Source organism: Gadus chalcogrammus, chromosome 9 (assembly GCF_026213295.1).
Source record: "Gadus chalcogrammus isolate NIFS_2021 chromosome 9, NIFS_Gcha_1.0, whole genome shotgun sequence".
Classification (NCBI taxonomy): domain Eukaryota; kingdom Metazoa; phylum Chordata; class Actinopteri; order Gadiformes; family Gadidae; genus Gadus; species Gadus chalcogrammus.
Window position 1 is genome coordinate 5,605,183 of NC_079420.1, and position 17,197 is coordinate 5,622,379.

General features: G+C 49.3%; 1 protein-coding gene across 2 annotated transcripts in view; it reads right to left on the reverse strand.

The window, feature by feature from the left end:
* Positions 1-411: 411 nt before the first annotated feature.
* LOC130388715 (protein MON2 homolog) overlaps positions 412-17,197 on the reverse strand; it is a 45,138-nt gene continuing 28,352 nt past the window's right edge. Inside the window, exons 19-35 of one of the 2 annotated variants that reach the window (XM_056598193.1) lie at positions 17,039-17,129; positions 16,224-16,325; positions 14,944-15,054; positions 13,699-13,874; positions 13,051-13,213; positions 11,301-11,594; positions 10,499-10,697; positions 9,021-9,715; positions 7,938-8,081; positions 6,611-6,628; positions 5,491-5,619; positions 4,615-4,805; positions 4,282-4,342; positions 4,059-4,182; positions 3,605-3,812; positions 3,041-3,123; positions 412-1,957 (exon numbers count right to left, since the gene is read on the reverse strand). In XM_056598193.1, coding sequence (XP_056454168.1) covers positions 1,794-1,957; positions 3,041-3,123; positions 3,605-3,812; positions 4,059-4,182; positions 4,282-4,342; positions 4,615-4,805; positions 5,491-5,619; positions 6,611-6,628; positions 7,938-8,081; positions 9,021-9,715; positions 10,499-10,697; positions 11,301-11,594; positions 13,051-13,213; positions 13,699-13,874; positions 14,944-15,054; positions 16,224-16,325; positions 17,039-17,129 — 2,953 coding nt within the window. In that variant the 3' untranslated portion in view covers positions 412-1,793. The remainder of the gene's footprint in view (positions 1,958-3,040; positions 3,124-3,604; positions 3,813-4,058; positions 4,183-4,281; positions 4,343-4,614; positions 4,806-5,490; positions 5,620-6,610; positions 6,629-7,937; positions 8,082-9,020; positions 9,716-10,498; positions 10,698-11,300; positions 11,595-13,050; positions 13,214-13,698; positions 13,875-14,943; positions 15,055-16,223; positions 16,326-17,038; positions 17,130-17,197) is intronic. The other variant, XM_056598194.1, reaches the window with a different exon arrangement.

Here is a 17,197-nt window from a genome sequence, read left to right on the forward strand (position 1 = left end):
TCAACATAAAATGACTTCGGCTTCAGCTCCGATAGAACAGCAACATTCCCACAAGTCCTTGCACCAGATTCTTCCCCTTCTTCAGTGAGCAGACTTGAAATACTAGACGAGAGGAAACCCCGCCCAAAGCAGACCTCCCTCTTTCTCCTCCTCCTCTCACCGTTTTCCCCAGCTCACCCAGACAACCCGCGGTCCTTTCCCTCACATGACCTGAAAGACAACAGCATCCACGCCCGCCTTTGGCTTCGTTATACTACCGTATGTCCAGCTTGAAAATGATGCGTGTAGAAAATCCAATGGTGAATTATATTTTTGCATGACGAGATCCGCGGTACGCATACCTGTAATACTTGGAATCCACTGAGTTTAAATCCTAACCTCAGTGCTGATTACACGGGGAAAGGTACAAATATTTTTCTCCAGACCAATTGTAAAAAAGATCCAATAATGCATGCATTTATATATATATTTTATTTAATAAGATGTTGCAATATTATGCCGTACTACTGAAATGTTGTATATTGTTCACAGTGTTTGGATGTTGATTCACCTTCATTATCTTTCTCGGATGAAATGAATATCAGTGTTATTGTAACACGTCGGTATGCAAATCATCATACAAACAACCATAGGTTAAATCCATTAGTGAATACCCTCTGCGAATGGACACTGCCAAACTATAAATTGCTCCATTCATGAGATTTCTTTTTAAACTGCATTTTCCATTGATAATATCAATTGCAATAATAAAAACACTTTGATGGAGGTGGCTATGAATGCAAATCATCACAGCCAAACAAAGAGCAATAGTTCACAATCAAGCAAACATGGCGAGTTGTTTGTAGAACTGTCCCATTTATTTTACGCAGACAAGAACATCCCTTCCTCCAATGGCTGACCAATGACGACATGGAATGTGACAGTAAACACTGCTTTTTACTCTTGCATAAATCCCACATGGTTGAAAATGGTGCAAAAGTCTGTTCAGTCAGTAAAGCCCAAGTATCATTATTATTATCATTATTATTAATTTTGTTTTAATTTAATTACATCATGACCACCACACCACACACTGTACATAGTTTCCTCAGTTAGGAAAAAATAAAACAATTCTCCAAAGGACACACAGCGTTTCTCTTGTTTCTGTCACCATGACTGGGGTTTGCTGGAGTGAGTTTCTTTCCTCGGTGTGTGCGTCGGAGTGAGAGAGGCGGGGTCCTCGGTGTTTTAGTAGATCAAGTCATCAGATGTCAGAGCGGTAAGAGCAGGGTTCACGTCTGACATGACCGCGGGTCACTTCGGATTCAGAGTCTGTCCACATGACGTGGGTAGTTTGTGTGTCTGTGTGTGTGTATTTACCTGTGTGTGTGTATGTTTGCACGTGCGTGTGTGTGTATGTGTGCACGCGCGAGTGTGTGTGTATACCTGTATGTGTGTGTTTGTGTGCACACGTATGTTTGTGTGTGAGTGAATGTGTGTGTACCTGTATTAGTGTATACCTGTGTGTGTGTGTGTGTGTGTGTGTGTGTGTGTGTGTGTGTGTGTGTGTGTGTGTGTGTGTGTGTGTGTGTGTGTGTGTGTACGCGCGTGCGTACGCGCGTGCGTATGTGTGTGTGTATGCGCGCGTGTGTGTGTGTGTGTGTGTATGTGTACCTGTGTGGGTGTGTGTAAGAGCGGATGAGCCAGTGTGGGATCGGGTCAAGAAAGACATTCATGAATGCTCCGTTGGAGAAAAGGAAACAGAAACGCCAACCAGCGCCCGCCCACGGGGTAGAAAAGCCGGGCTAGCCTGGTCAGGACTCCCCGTTGTGGATTCTGGAGACGGGGGGCTGCATAAAGTCTTTAAAGGGCCCGAGGGCCTCCTTCAGGGCCAGGCCCACCTCTGACGAGGAGCAGGGGATGCACTCCACCAGGGTGGGGTACAGGGCAATCACCTGGGCCCACATACCCCCGTCCACTGGAGGCCAGGCACACAGAGGAGGAGCGGGAGGAGGAGGAGGAGGAGAAGGAGGAAGGGGGAAGAGGAGGAGGAGAAGGAAGGGGGAAGGGGGAAGAGGAGGTGGAGGAGGAGGAGGAGGAGGAAGGGGGAAGAGGAGGAGGAGGAGGAAGAGGAGGAGGAGAAGGAAGGGGGAAGAGGAAGAGGAGGAGGAGAAGGAAGGGGGAGGAGGAGGAAGGGGGAAGAGGAGGAGGAGAAGGAAGGGGGAAGAGGAGGAGGAAGGGGGAAGAGGAGGAGGAGGAAGGGAGAAGAGGAGGAGGAAGGGGGAAGAGGAGGAGGAGGAGAAGGAAGGGGGAAGAGGAGGAGAAGGAAGGGGGAGGAGGAGGAGGAGGAGGAGAAGGAAGAGGGAAGAGGAGGAGGAGGTGAAGGAGGAGGAAGGAAGGGGGAAGAGGAGGAGGAGGAAGAGGAGGAGGAGGAGGAGTTGAAGGAAGGGGGAAGAGGAGGAGGAGGAGGAGAAGGAAGAGGGAAGAGGAGGAGGAGGTGAAGGAGGAGGAAGGAAGGGGGAAGAGGAGGAGGAGGAAGAGGAGGAGGAGGAGTCGTTGAAGGAAGGGGGAAGAGGAGGAGGAGGAGGTTAAGGAAGGGGGAAGAGGAGGAGGTGAGGTAAGGGGAAGAGGAGGAGGAGGTGAAGGAAGGGGGAGAGGATGGTGGGAGGAGGAGGAGACAGAGGAGGAGGAGGGGGGAGGAGAACATGAATTGTGAATCGAAAGCAATCAAAACACTTCCTTGATAAAATTGACTTGAGCATATGGGATTGTGGTGTTTTTTTTCTCTTCCTTTGTGTAGGACAGAAAAGATTTGTTCAAGGACGGTTCAAAACTATATTTCTTTGTCGAGTTTTTTTTGTTATTGAAAATTTCCCATCAGGCGATCGACCTTATTGGGTAAATAGACACGAATAGGCGTTCACAAATAAAAAGCATTTTGAAAATCGGTTCCTATTGTGCGATGGCATATTTATCTGAAAATGTGTTTTTCACTCTTTTTCTCTGTCGCCTCTAACCGTTCTCCACATCAACCTAATTCGATGGCCAATTTCAAACTCACCGTTTTCCGGCTGGGTCTTTTTCAGTGAATCCATCAAAGTGCTGATCGCCTTCAAGACAAAGATTATCTCGGTCACCTGTTGCCTGAAAAGAACAGACAGACGGACGGAAAGCACCACTGTGAGCTGAACACAGAACAGCAGGTCCCCGATAACGAAGAACCAAAGAAATGCATTTAGAAATTCCTTAAGACTCCAGTTAATTTCTCACTGGGTGTTGAAATTATGAATAAACAATACAAAACACATTATCTCATTACCGTGGCAGAATGGATGAATAACATTCCCCATGTCTTCGCTCTTCAATATCGTATCCCCTTTTCATAATTGAAGCATACCGACGATGGGAATACCACATACCACAAAACAGAATGGGAACGGATGCTTCTAATCAACAACATTTCTAACCACTCTCATCGTGGTTAGATCAACGACCCACCTGGTCCCCTCGCTGGGAGCCAGTGTACTCTGGACTACATTACCCAGAGTAGCGAGCGGTTCATTTCGAGGATACGCCACTTACAGATAAATCTGCGGGGGGGGGGGGGGGGTGGACCAAGCCATACCTGGGCAGGGGGCAGCGGCCGCTGAGCCTCTCGTCTTCCACGTAGCGGTGCAGCACGTCCTGGGACCTTTTGAGGAGCACGGAGAGGGCCATGCGGGAGATGTAGCCCTCCTGGGGGGTGGACACCTTGTTGCTGAAGGAGAACTGGAGCAGCGTCTCGAAGCACACCTTGGAGAACTCCTCCCGCATCCGCACGTCGATCTCCGCCTCTGCAAGAGGGAACTCTGGAGCTTTAGCGTGAGCGTATTAAAAAGGGCGAGTTATGGTTCCACGTTGACGCAGCAGCAAGGGCTGTGATTGGTCCGCTCACTGAAACCCGACGCAGAACCAAAACAGGTTCAGGACTGCGTCGAAGCGTCTGCGTGGACGTTGCGTCGACGTGGAACCATAGCCGAGCCTTGAGATTACAGTGAGCTACATGTCATATGGTACCACGAGGAGCGCCGTTCACTTACCCGTGAAGGAGGAGGACTGTGAGTGGATGGAGCCCTTGTTGAGCATGGTCATGATCTGGCCCACAAAGTCTTTGGGGATGAAGTTAGCGAAGGGCAGCACTTCCGTGCTGATCAGCTGCACTACCTGGCCGAAGCAGAGAGGGCAGAGAGGGCATCAGAATCAACGCAGGCACCAGCATCAGAGCAGAGGGCTGAACCGGGTCACAAAAGTAAGGGTCCTTACCTCTACGTCGATGGCTTCGTTCTTCTGGAACTCCTGGATGGATAAGTTATCCGGAGGGGTGCTGTAGAAGGACCGACACACGCACAAGAGCCATCACCAAGCTGCTCCAAACATCAAGAAGAACTTCAAGTATTCTAGAATTACCATTTACTTATTTACCCAGAGTAAGCATTAACTTTCTTTCACTAAGAAGTAGGTTACAGGTCTACAGGTAGACTGTGGCCCTTGGGCTTCAAACCCACAACCCCTTTTGCTGACCCTCGCCCCTAGAAGCCCACCCTGCCCCTCTATCTAAAAACACTCCGTCCGCGGGGTCCCGCGTGGGAAACGCACCTTTTGGTGAACAGGAAGTCTTCGAAGGCGTGGGCCAGCTCCGGCCACATGGCGTCAAACTTCCCGGAGGAGGAGTGCTGGCGTGCGACCGGCAGCCCGATGGACAGCACCTTGAGCAGGGACGAGACGGCCAGCTGCCAGGTGCTCTCCGACGGGCAGGAGTACTTCAGACCCAGAGGGATCCTCAGGGTCTGGGCGCGGTTCGGATGAGAAGAGGAAGAGAGAGTGAGAGAGCGTACAATGTTTCATATATTTGAGTCAATAAAAGGTCAACATTCGCCTCAATTGAGGGTTAGCTAACACTTGGAAAGGTTTCATTTTTCACTCAATTGCTCTCTATTTCACCTTCTACCGTTTACCTATCAGAACACTTTGAGGCCTCCTACTTTACGGTTCTGGGAAGCCTGCAGCTTTCCTGCAGCCGCGTCTAAGAGCACCACTAAAGTATTCACTCTCAATGCCAATGCATTAGAAGAGGTTAGGACGGAAGAGCCGACACTGTAATACCCGGGCGATACATTCAACATAAGACACACTTCAGTTTAGATTATGTTATAGCAAGCCACTGTGCACATGGTAGCTCGGGCAGAAGAAACCTTCAGGCTTACTGCTTATCAGGTGATACAGGCAGGATGGTTGATGCTGAGCAATGGCTACATTAGCAGCCCAGGTAGCCAATGGAAGAGCAACATTGTAAAAGACCAAAAGATAAAATAATCTGAACCTTATAGTTCAGAGATTTCCACATTTCAGTCCCGAGATTACAGAGGACATGTTAAGGAGAGCTTGGGACACAAACGTGTCATTGCCAGCTGTGACTGCTTGCCTGTTATATTGTGCATTTGACAAATAAACAAACTTGAACTCGGACGATACCTTGACGATGTTCTGCAGAACCTTCTCGCCGATGACGGCCTTGTGGCAGGCGGTCTTCTGGTACAGGTCCACCACCACCTCCAAGGATCGCTCGGCGAAGGGCACGTAGTTTAAGGCCACCCATTCCGCCTGCAGAAGGCAGCGGGAGACATCAGCGGTTACGGAGCGCAGTCCAAACAGAGGAGGGGAGTTAGTTCGTCTCTCGCTATAAGTCAGAGCCCACATTCAAAGCAGCAGTAAAAGACACACTCCGGCTGGGCAGAGCTTTGACGCTTACAGATATCTACTTTTATTCCCACAGGGTCAATTTCATTTATTTATTTGTTGCCGCTATATAATGATCATAAATGCAACAATGGCTACAACAACCCACTGTAATAAAGTGTGTCTTTAGGCATGACCATTAGGGCTGGGCGATAGGAAAGGATTACGCACATCATGATGATAACTATCGGACACTGGACATGGGACTGATGAAATACGACCCATGTCACATGTTTTGAAAAAATCCCACTGATAGAAAATCTTACTACACATAAGAACAAATGGAAGCTATGATATCAGAGCAAAAAAGGACTTCATGGATGTTCATGATGTACTTTAAAAAAGGGGGGGGAATATGGATTCAACCATAGTTTAGCAAAACATTATCGTGTGATAATTCTAGGATGCATTACTCATAATCAGAATAAGTCAGCGCTGCAAACAATAAAAACAAGCAACCCTAATTTACATCTAGTCATTATCGCCCATCCCTAACGAGAACACAACGGAACAAAATAGCACATGTGACACCACCCAAACACAACCAAAATTAAGACGGGAGGGGAAAGCACTGGACACGTGTAGCTGTGCACAGGAACAGTTGACGCATCATCGGCAAGTTGGCGGCAGCCGAGGTAAACTAGTGTCTGTGAGTGGGTGAGCAATGTAGGCGAGACACACAAAAACAGAAGCCTACCAACCATGCAGTGAATCAAACCTTTACCCGGGGAGGATAGCGAGGTAGATATAGCTAGGCGACCATACAGAGCGATTAGTGGTGGGTCAATACTAATAGAGAGATGGGGGGGGGGGAGGGGGGGGGGGTTGGGGGGCTGTGTCATGTGGTGGAACTCACCGGAGCGAACAGTTGGATCTATTAAAATGATTTCAAATCGTCCCGCGAGTCAGTCCCAGAGAAACACAAAACGAGAGAAGACCTCCATTAAACAGTGAAGATGTGCAATGGGGGGGGGGTGGTTATGGTCTGGGATGGATGGGTCTTGAACACATTGAGGAGTAACTGTCGGATGGAGCCAGCGATCAGGAACATCTGTTTAGCTTGTTTTGGACTTTAACCGAGCGCTTTGGGTAAACCTGCTGCACGCACTCTCAAACCAACACATGTCCACACACGGTGAAGGATGTGCTTGTGATTGATAACTGGCCTACATGGCTCAGAGGCAAACGGGACAGGGGTCCTCAGGAGCGTGTATAGCGCTAGCATTCGTTTGCTTATCAAGCACATCAAGTGGGTTAAAGGTAGAGCCAAGACAAAGCTGATGTCAGCCCTGAAGCTGCTGGAAGAGACACTCGTTCGTAAAAACAAATTAATAAATACATCAAATAAAAAAACACAAATGGGATGTTCTGTGCTCTTTTGAGAACAATGAGGGAGGTAAAAAAAAACAACTTGAACACCCAAGACGAGGAAAGACTTCTAAGTTGAAATAACAATGGAGGAGAATTTGATTGAAGATATTCAGTTTTCTAATGAATAAGGCAATCAAACTCGAGGAACCATGCTCTCTCCCAGTGGAAACGAAATGATGTTCCTCTCTTTTGTGTTTGAAGCGAAGACACTTGACAAACATCCACAGTCTCCCCGTAGGCCTCCGTGCGCAGTGTGCCTCACCCCTACTGGTTTCGTTAATGACACGTTGCTACAATTCACTGCTCGGGATAAAGGCATGAGCTTGATGACTCAAACAGGTACATCTTGCTGGCATTTGGAACAGCTATGGAACAGCGTCGAAGGAAGTCCGTAACACGAGTGGTGATCTGAAGGCACGCCATCGGGGGCCCTCTGCCAAGGATCAGAAGGAGAGTGCCGTACATCTACTAGATCTCGTGTCTCCCAGATAGTGCCCAGCACTTCGGCGTTGTGCTCTATGTGTGTGTGTGTGGGCGGGTGGGTGGGTGGGTGGGCAGGAATGTGCACGCACGCGATGCCTTGACCGGCGAACCGGAGGTACGTTGTTTTCTTTAGCGATAAGCTGGACGGAGAAGGACCATGACTCACACGCAGCGTACATGGACGGAAATAGACAGTCAGGGGAGAGGGGGAGAGAAAGAGGGGGAGAGAGAGAGAGGGAGAGAGAGGGAGAGGGATGGGCTCAACAGGAAGTGTCCTATTCCCCTTCCCGGTCCCTGGGGACCCCCACTGAGTTCCCAGCCCCCCCTACCTGGTTGTATTTGGCATTGGCCACGTGCTTGGTCTCCATCTTGCCGTACTGGGGCGGCTTGCAGGAGAACTCCACGAAGAGCAGGAGCTGCTGGAAGATAGCCGGGTACATGACCTGCAGGCTCTCAGGGCCCACGCAGATGGCCTGCAGCAGGGGGGAGCGAGAGAGAGAGAGAGAGAGAGACAGAGACAGAGAGTGAGAGTCACACGGGAAAAAAAAGAGAGGCAGAGAGCGAGACAAAGAGGGGGGGGGAGATAGAGAGATAGAGAGCATGCCAGAAAGAGAGAAAAAGAGTATGAGCAACAGAGTGAGGAGAGAGAGGGAGGGGGAGGGGGGGAGAGAGAGAGAGAGAGAAAGTGAGAGAAAAAGAGTATGAGCAAGGGAGTGAGTAGAGAGCGAGGGAGGGGGGGAGAGAGAGAGAGAGCGAGAGAGAGAGAGAAAAACCAATGAAAGAATGAACACAATCCCAACGGGGCAGGCTTGCCCTCTTATGATCAAATTGATTAATATGAATCAATGAAAGTCCATCACTAAAAATGTCTAATGATGAAAACAATAATTCTGTGATAAAAGGACGTTGTGTTTTGTTCAGTTGAAGTGCAAGTGGCCCCTTACTTCAACGCAGCACTTACTGCCACAAATCTCCTGAGTGAAGAATTATTCAGCGCTGAAGTCTATTAAACAGCTAATTTACCTCACGCACTCTCCTGTCATGTTTTAAAAAGCTGCGTTGCGGTGATCACTGAAAGATGACCTTCAGTGAACGCGTTGCATCCCTGATGCCGTTCCTCCCATGGCACAGGTGCAGCCCCAACCCGAGACGCGCGAAAGTCATTTTAATTGCTCTGGCCAGTGCACCAGAAGGGATCTGAGCTGTGCGACCATGTGATCGCGTGTTGGGAGGCTCAAGCCTGTTCATACCAATAACTAATACTCAATTTATGAAAATAATTAAAGCAAATAAAACAGTAGGGTTAGCATCACCATGGGAAGGTGGCCTCACATTAAATGGATATCGGCCCCCCTCCGAAGAGGGACCCCGAAAAGGTATTCATCTTGAGGGCCCCCATGAAGACGCGTTACCTTCTGCAGGACGTCCAGAGCGGTGAGCACGGCCTCCTGCAGGCTGGTGAGCACGGCCTCGGTGTAGGAGGGCAGGATGAAGGGCGAGGCGTCGCTGCTGATGGGCACCGACACGGCCCCGTGCAGGATCACCCCCAGCTTGCGCAGGTCGTCCATGCTGAAGCCCGCCTTGATGTGCTGGTAGAGCGCCGGGAAGATCTGGACCAGGGCCGTGAGGAAGGGCTGGCTGGGCACGAACGAGTGCTTCTCCGGGGGGACGGCGGCGGCGGCGGCGGCGGAGGCGGTGGTGCCGGTGCCGGTGCCGGCGGCGGGCGGGGGCCGCGTGCTGTCCGTGCCCGTCCGGAACCAGGTGTTCCACGCCGACCACCACAGCGCCGAGTCCTCCAGCGCAGACTCCTCGCCGGGGGGCGGGGCCTGCGGATCGGCGCCGTTGTAGCGCGTCAGGCGCTCCACCAGCGAGTCGGAGCGCACCAGGGGTCTGCCCGGGCCGGAGGCGGAGAGGGGGTCGATGAGCACGGGGGGCACCCCCAGGGAGGCCAGGGCGTCCATGGGCCGGTCCGAGTCCCGGACGGGCGTGACGATCTGCAGGATCTCCTGGAAGCTCGTGAGGGCTGCGAGGGAGACCTCGTTGTTCTTGCTGAGGGCGGCCGACTGGATGTGGTCCAGCAGAACCTCCCAGGCCTTGAAGAAGTCTCCTGGAGGGAGAGACAGAACGAACGAGAGGGAGAGATTAGAATACAGTAAGTGTGTGCAGTAGTGGCACCCACTGTGCAGAGTTGAATGTGATTTATTTTGCTCGATTTTAGTCTGGCAACAAAATAGAGGGCAAAGATGTTGTTAGAGGAGGAAATGTCACGGATATAACTTTAGATATTTGTGCGTTTGCCTCCTAAAAGTTCAACAGACCTTTCCCCAGATAGGCACTAGGGCTTTGACTTTTGCCCAAAAATCATACTCGAAGTTAGTTTGTTTATTAATATTTGAATATTTTCGAATATTTATTAATAATATTTTGACCATTAAATGCCTTCAGTAAGACCTGGATTAGGCTCCGCGAGGTTTGTTTACCGCGTTGCTATGGTTACCGGTCTTGCATGTTCCAACGGTTTATTAGGTTTCTAATAAATCACTGTCTAATCAATACTTCATTCACTGCCTCTTCCGTGGTCATTACAATGTTATGAATAGACTGCGTCGGGTTCTCCGACGTCTCTCCCTCTTGGCCTGCCCATAACAGGTTCGAATATTAAGGGCTGCCTAATATTCGTTCGAATTTTGATTTATTTTTTGATATTCGGATTACATTTGAATAACGAAGTTCGGAGTCAAAGCCCTAATAGGCACCCTGCTTCTTCAACATCCAAGATATTTTTCCCAATAGGCAAGTGACCTTCCTATAAGCCACAGTATAAGCGTCATATCATCTTCACCAGATGAAGCCCCCTGCTAAGACAAGACCCTGGGCGAAACACACTCACCGAGCTGCTGCAGCAGGTATCTCTTGGTGTTGAAGATGCGCGCCACGCCCGCCAGCGTGAGCACCCAGGTCTCCGCCCACTGCTTCTCCGCCGTGTCTCGTGAGTGGTGGATGAGTATGTTCCCGCCGCCGGACTCGATCTTCTCCTTGTCCGCGGTGGTGGAGGAGCGCCTGACGCAGTCCAAGAGGTGGAACAGCACCTGCGAGACGGAGTTTCAGAGTTGGCGAGCCGGTAGAACACAACGCGGGTCACCGGGGAAACCCTAAGGCCACGATCCGTTGACCGTCCACCAAACGTCGTTGTTTTTAACGGGCGGCAGTAGCGTTGAGTGAGTGTCGAGGTGTCCCCAGAGCAAGGAACCCCACCCTGACTGCTCCCGACGAGCTGGCTGTCGCCTTCCATGAATGGGTAAATGTCAGGCAATACTGTTCAGCGCTTTGGGTGGCCACTGGTTCCAAAAAAAGCACTATATAAATGCAGTCCATTTACCATTTAACGGTTCACCGTCGATTGTTGTCTGAGTTTGCCGTGTTGTCTTTATCGTTTTGTGTTCATTGTTTGTCACGGTTTCAGAATGTTATCGTCAACCCCTTTTTTGTTTGTACCGACTCGATACAAACAAAAAGGGGTAGTTTCAATCCGTTATCGTCGCCCCTTTTTGTTTGTACCGAGTCGGGTCTTCCGTCTTCGGGATCCGACTCGATACAAACAAAAAGAGGCGACGATAACGTTTTGAAACCAAGAAACCCTCGATAACGTCGAAAGGGAGGAGGGCTGCAGGAGGTCCAGGCGCGGACCTTACCTTCCATACCACCACGTGCCAGGTGGCCTGCTGCAGCAGCGTGCCGTGCGCCGCGATGGTGGAGAACAGCGTCTGGCCGGCGCTCTTGCGCACGGCGGGCCTCAGGTCCACGCACAGCTCGCCCAGCTTGGCGTACAGACACAGCCACAGGCAGTCGAAGGGCGGCGCGGGGTGGAAGGGCCGGTTGAGGGTCTCGCCGCGCTCCCGGGCCTGCTTCTGCACCGCCGCCTCCTCCCGCTCCAGGTCCAGGGTGATGGCCTCCCCCCGTTGGAAGAAGTAGTCCGAGATGTTCCACTGCGGAGGCGGACAGGAGAGACGAAGGACGAAAATAAACCGAAAAAAAGCAGATTTTAATGGGAGCCGCAGGCATCCGCACGCAATGTTCACATGACAGGAGGCGGGGTGGATTCTTGTAGAAGCTAGGGAGTTTGACTCCCTAAGGCCCAGGAAAGGTTTTGGGTTTGATCCCCCCTATATCCGCAGCCTCACTTGTGGGCGTCCCTGAGCGAGACGCCTAACCCTCAACCGGCTCAATACAAGAGGCGCATCTCTGAATTTGAAAAACACTAATTTAGAAAAAGAGAGGTATTCGTTGAAGCAAGGGGTTGGAGAAAGGCCTCAGGCAGCATCGGTATCTTATTACCATAATGTAATCTCACATGGGTTGTGAATAAAAGGAAAGCAATGAGACCAAAGGTCGATAACGGGTCTTGCAGGTCTTCAATACTGTGCAGTATTTGTATGAAATATCTATGGTGAATGCCAGGATAATTAACCAGCGCGCTGTGAATTATGCAACATTGATTTGGCAGCAAGACTGCTTAAAAGGTGTTTAAAAACATTGAATGAACCAATACTGGCTGGGTGTTGGGAGAAAAAATTATTGGCCCGCTTACAACTAACAATCCTAAAAGAATAAAATCGCCACTAGGAATATTATCTTCTCCATAGTGCGTTTGTTCGTCAGATATTGCAATGAACCACCAAACACATCATTTTGACCATCCAGGCAGGTTCACGAAAGCAGTGTAAGCCCTACAGTAGGTCATCTCCAAGGCAACCATTTGAACCACAGGAATCATCGCAGAGTTGATGATGGAACACATTGCAGGCGCTATTAGTTTTCAACCCCTGACCACTGTGGAAACTATATTGTCGGGTTTTTCTGATTCAGCAGGAGTTTGCGTCTACAGAACGATACATGATACGTGTCCTTCAGGAGCAGTAAGGGTTTAGTAGCCTGGCTATTGCCAGACCAAGCTCAATCGTAGATTGCTCGTTGGTCCGGGGAGGCTGCTGACATTTTCTTCAGCACAAGAGGCGTGATCGACGCGCCTAGTTCAAATGACTCTGTACGCAATTGGCTGCTTGCCGTTGCTTCCCTGTCGCCATTGTGTTAAACCAGCCAATAGCGCGCCAGGGGGAAAAGCCAGCTCGGTGATTGGCTCCCGCAAAAGCGTATCGGAGGCGGAAAGATTGTATTGCTCTTCTCCAGACACTTCTGCAGGGCGAATTCAAATCGCCGGCAGAATGGGCTGGGGGTACTCAGTCTAGGGGTTTAGTGTATCTGGCTCACTCCTAGCTTGCTCAATTTCCAATGAGAGAACATAGGGAATTGAACCAAAAACCATTCAGTTGGCTTTACCTCCCGCAAACACCTCTATTTCATCTTCTACTACTACGACTAGATCTGTGGTGTCTCAGCTACCCCTAGCGTTCACATGTTCCCTCTTCATCGCTCTCATCTCACCAGCAGCCCGATGGACGTCAGGCTGATGTTGAGCTCCTGGTTCTGCAGGCCGAAGCTGCCGGCCACGTCCACCACGATCTGGAGGCACGTGCAAGGCATTGTGGGTAGGAAGTCTGTTACCACCAACTGGAGGCACTGGAAGGCTGTTCTGATCAAGGACTCCCTGTGTAGGGGAGGGCGAACCAAGGGAGAACGTAGAGGTTATGGCGCCGGTGTGAAACTTGTGCATTGCCTCATACATTAGCAATAGAAAACGCAGACTTGTCAACTTTTCTGAAACTAAAATTTTGAGAATCACCTAGTCCAAAGGTCTATTCATCATTCAATACAAGTTAGCTTTTGTAGCTCAATGTAAGCAATAATGGTATGAACATCATTTACAATTTACACAACGGAAATATCTAGCCAATGACGAGAGCCGCCATGAGGCTTCCACATGTATCGGTGACAAAACAAAAAAAACTGCGGAAGCACTTCCCAACACACGTTGAAGCTCCAACACATAACGTAGGTACACACACCCCTTCGAAATGTCCCCACATTAAAAGAGACCACTGGTCTGGCGGGTTATCTCCGCCATCCCTCCCTTCCCAGAATCCTCCTGATTTCCTCTGCCCCCCCCCGCCCCTACACGCTAACTGCACTCACCCCTGGTCGTTGCGGATGGCACCAATGACCCCGAGGACCAGGGGCCAGCCGGGCCCCAGGCTGTCCCCCTGGCTCTGGAGGATCTGCAACACACTCTCCAGCTGCTTCTGCCTGATGTCGGCGTGCAGCACGTTGGACAACTCCTTCAAGGGGCTGAGCAGCAGCAGCTGCACCCGCTAGGGTGGCGGGGAAAGAGAGGGAAAACATTTGAGGAAAAAGGGGTGGGAAATGATGTCATGAATGGATGTGGTTTGAGGCTGAAGAACCCTACAGGGGCCTGTACTGATTATGCACAGAGAAGGAAGAGGCGAGGTTCATCGACCTAGTGCAAAAACATAGCGCTTTTGTAACAAGGGTACATCTAGGTACCCTTGGGCACATTTTAAGTGAAACCCGAAAAGTATACCACCTCGATTAAATTAGTTTATGCACTGAAATTCATGGAAAAATCTATTTTTTTTTACAAAATTATATTTTGTTAAAAATAAATATACGGACATCCACATATTTGGTTGTCTCACAAACAAGAAGTCAAAAATAAGATGAATGTGTTTTTTGTTTTCGGTCTAAAAGAGAGACGGACAGGAGCCAAGAAGAAGAGCTGTCGAAAGTACCGATTCAGAACGCATTGAACGCTAGTACCCCAGTCCCAATACAAATCCATGTTCTTAAAAGCACTGCGGACCATAACCCTGCTAGAGACGGCTATGGATCTAGGCAGGTGAGCGTTCCAAGGCTCTTTGGAGAACTCGGATGAAATGCAACTCAATTGGCAGCTGGAAGAGCTAGATCAATATGAGAGTGTGCCGAGAGAAGACCTGCACTGCCGGGCGAAACATACTTTCCTTTTTGTCGAGGAATAATACGCATTTAAGGAGAAGTAAATAAAGCTCTCGTGCAACCAGGATCGGAATTTATTAGGTTTCTTTTGTACGCCGAGAGAAGTACATTCAGCTAAGCATATTGTGGTTCTCAGTGGGATGAAATGGATCAGTTAATTCTACCACGCCTTTACTTTAAAGTATGATTCATGGTCTTACTCGTAGACATATAACAGTATCTCAATTGCTTATCAAAGGGGACTTGTTTTGATTGTTTAGTTCGACAATATTGCCCTCTTCCAACCTTTCCTTTAAAACGCTCAAATCGTACCAACGGACCCTTAAATGTTTGCGTTCCCGTTGCATCAAGGGGGAGCTTTCAGCCAACGACCTGTCGGAAGTGTGAGTGTGTGGACGGACTGACCTGGTTGTGTGTCAGCGGCGGGTCGTGCTTGTAGGCCAGACCTGCCTTGATGAGCGCCGTTAGAGCCTCCGCCCCCCATTCCCTCATCCTGGAGTTGGGGTGCTGGCAGACCTACACACACACACACAAACATGCTGGTTCACATCTGAATGATGCATTTGAGTTTTTATGCTCCGAAGAGCATAAAAGAGCTCCAATGCTCTGAAGAAAAAAATAATCATCTTTTCTGTTTGTTTTGGCTTGCCTTCAGCTATACCACCACTGTTGATATCGATGTGCAAGTCAATAACGGTTTAAAGTAAACGTATTGTAGGTTTTCTCATTAAGAGTAGCCAACAGGTACCAAGTCAATCCATTGCTGGCCAGTGGCAGCATCATTATTTTTGCAATGTGCAGGATTCAATGTGTTGGTGTGAGGGAGGTCATTGTAGCTGTAGTACATCTACAGTCCCAGGCTATAGTGTACATTTGAAGAGATCAGGTCAAGATGTGGTCAATGCCTCTGAGCCAAGAAGATACAGAGTATGAAAAACACAAAGCTTTCAACATGGTAAGGGTTTGAGTGGCAGGAGGATGAACTTGAAACTTGAACTTAGACTTGAAAACTTGAAGAACTTAGACATTCAGAGTGAGAGAGAGCGAAAGAGATAGAGCACGAGAGAGAGAGCACGAGAGAGAGAGCACGAGAGAGAGAGCACGAGAGAGAGAGAGCACGAGAGAGAGCACGAGAGAGAGAGCACGAGAGAGAGCACGAGAGAGAGCGCGAGAGAGAGAGCACGAGAGCAAAGCAGGGCAGTCGTTTATTGTCCAGGAGAGGACCCCAGCTTACCTTCTGTAAAACACATGCGAAGCAGGAAAGAGGAGAGAAGATGAAGAAAATACTTTATCACATTATACTTGTGAAACACATTCAACCTTTCAGAACGGAGGGAGTCGGTCTGTAGATGAAGACCAACATTAATCAAGAACAAGATGACCAGAGCATTATGTCAGACAATTAGACAAGACAAACAGATATACAAATTAACACTTGTTGTTTGGTTTGAAAGGCACGGTTTGGTCATAAGCACCAGTTGTCAAATAAAGCCATACTTTTATGGCATTATAAACTGTTTCAGACTATCAATAGTACATTTAAGAAAGTATGCAAGTAAGAAAACATATGTTTGGCAAAATTACACCACCAGAGAGAGAGCGAGAGCGAGAGAGCGAGAGCAATAGAGAGCGAGAGCGAGAGAGTGAGAGCAATAGAGAGCGAGAGAGCGAGAGAGAGACTTTACCTCCAGAAGGTGACCGGTCAGAGGCCTCCACAGGATCTCGATGCGATCCATGTTGACCAATCCCGTCTCCAGCAGCTTAGCCACCGCAAACAGCGAGGGCTCCTGAGGCACAACAAAAAAAAACACACAGCACAAATAAATATATATACGAAGATCCCTGACCTATCTGGCGGAATGCTGGCTGTGTACATCTGTGCTGCAGGCGCGCATCTCGTGCACTGCTGTGGCTAAACACAACAGTACACCAAAGTTCATCCAACACCACAGAATAGACTGTTAGACTGCAGATGAATGGGTCAATTACACCGTCCTATTACGATGTATGATAATTTACATGAAGACATCATTACAAGAAGATCAATACTAGGTTGATATCTTTTCAATGAGTTTTTGAATAATGTGCTATAAAAAAAGAAAACATCCACAAAATTAATGTGCAAGACGTCAAAGCAAAGTGACGATTTACTGGATTTCTTGAGGTTTTGAGGACCGTTAGATGGGAAAGCGCGGACAACACGGCAGCATGTATTAATCACCCCAGTATCTTGCCTTGATCCGATACATTAATGTGAGCGACGTAGTAAAAAAAGAAAAGCAGTGCTTTTACCAAAAGGGCAAATCGCACTGTAGTCTAATGGTTTCTGGGAGCATGGCATTTATTCCCAGCACTGTATAATCTTTGCACACAACACAAAGGAGCGTTAAGTGGTGAGGCGCGTCCAGAAAACACCATTTGGAGTCATTTTTCTTGTAAGCAGCATTAGCAGGCGTGTGGGCGGGGAGGGCGGGCTTGCGGTGTGTTGTGTTGTGCCAACCTTGTTGTTGCCGTAGGCCATCTCCATGGCCTCCGTGGACAGGGAGCACAGGGCGTTGATCAGGTGGTGCAGAGACACGTCGTCCAGGTACCTGCCGGCCACAGACACACAAACACATCACCGCTTGAACCCAGCGTGCCAGCGGGGGTTCAGTATGTT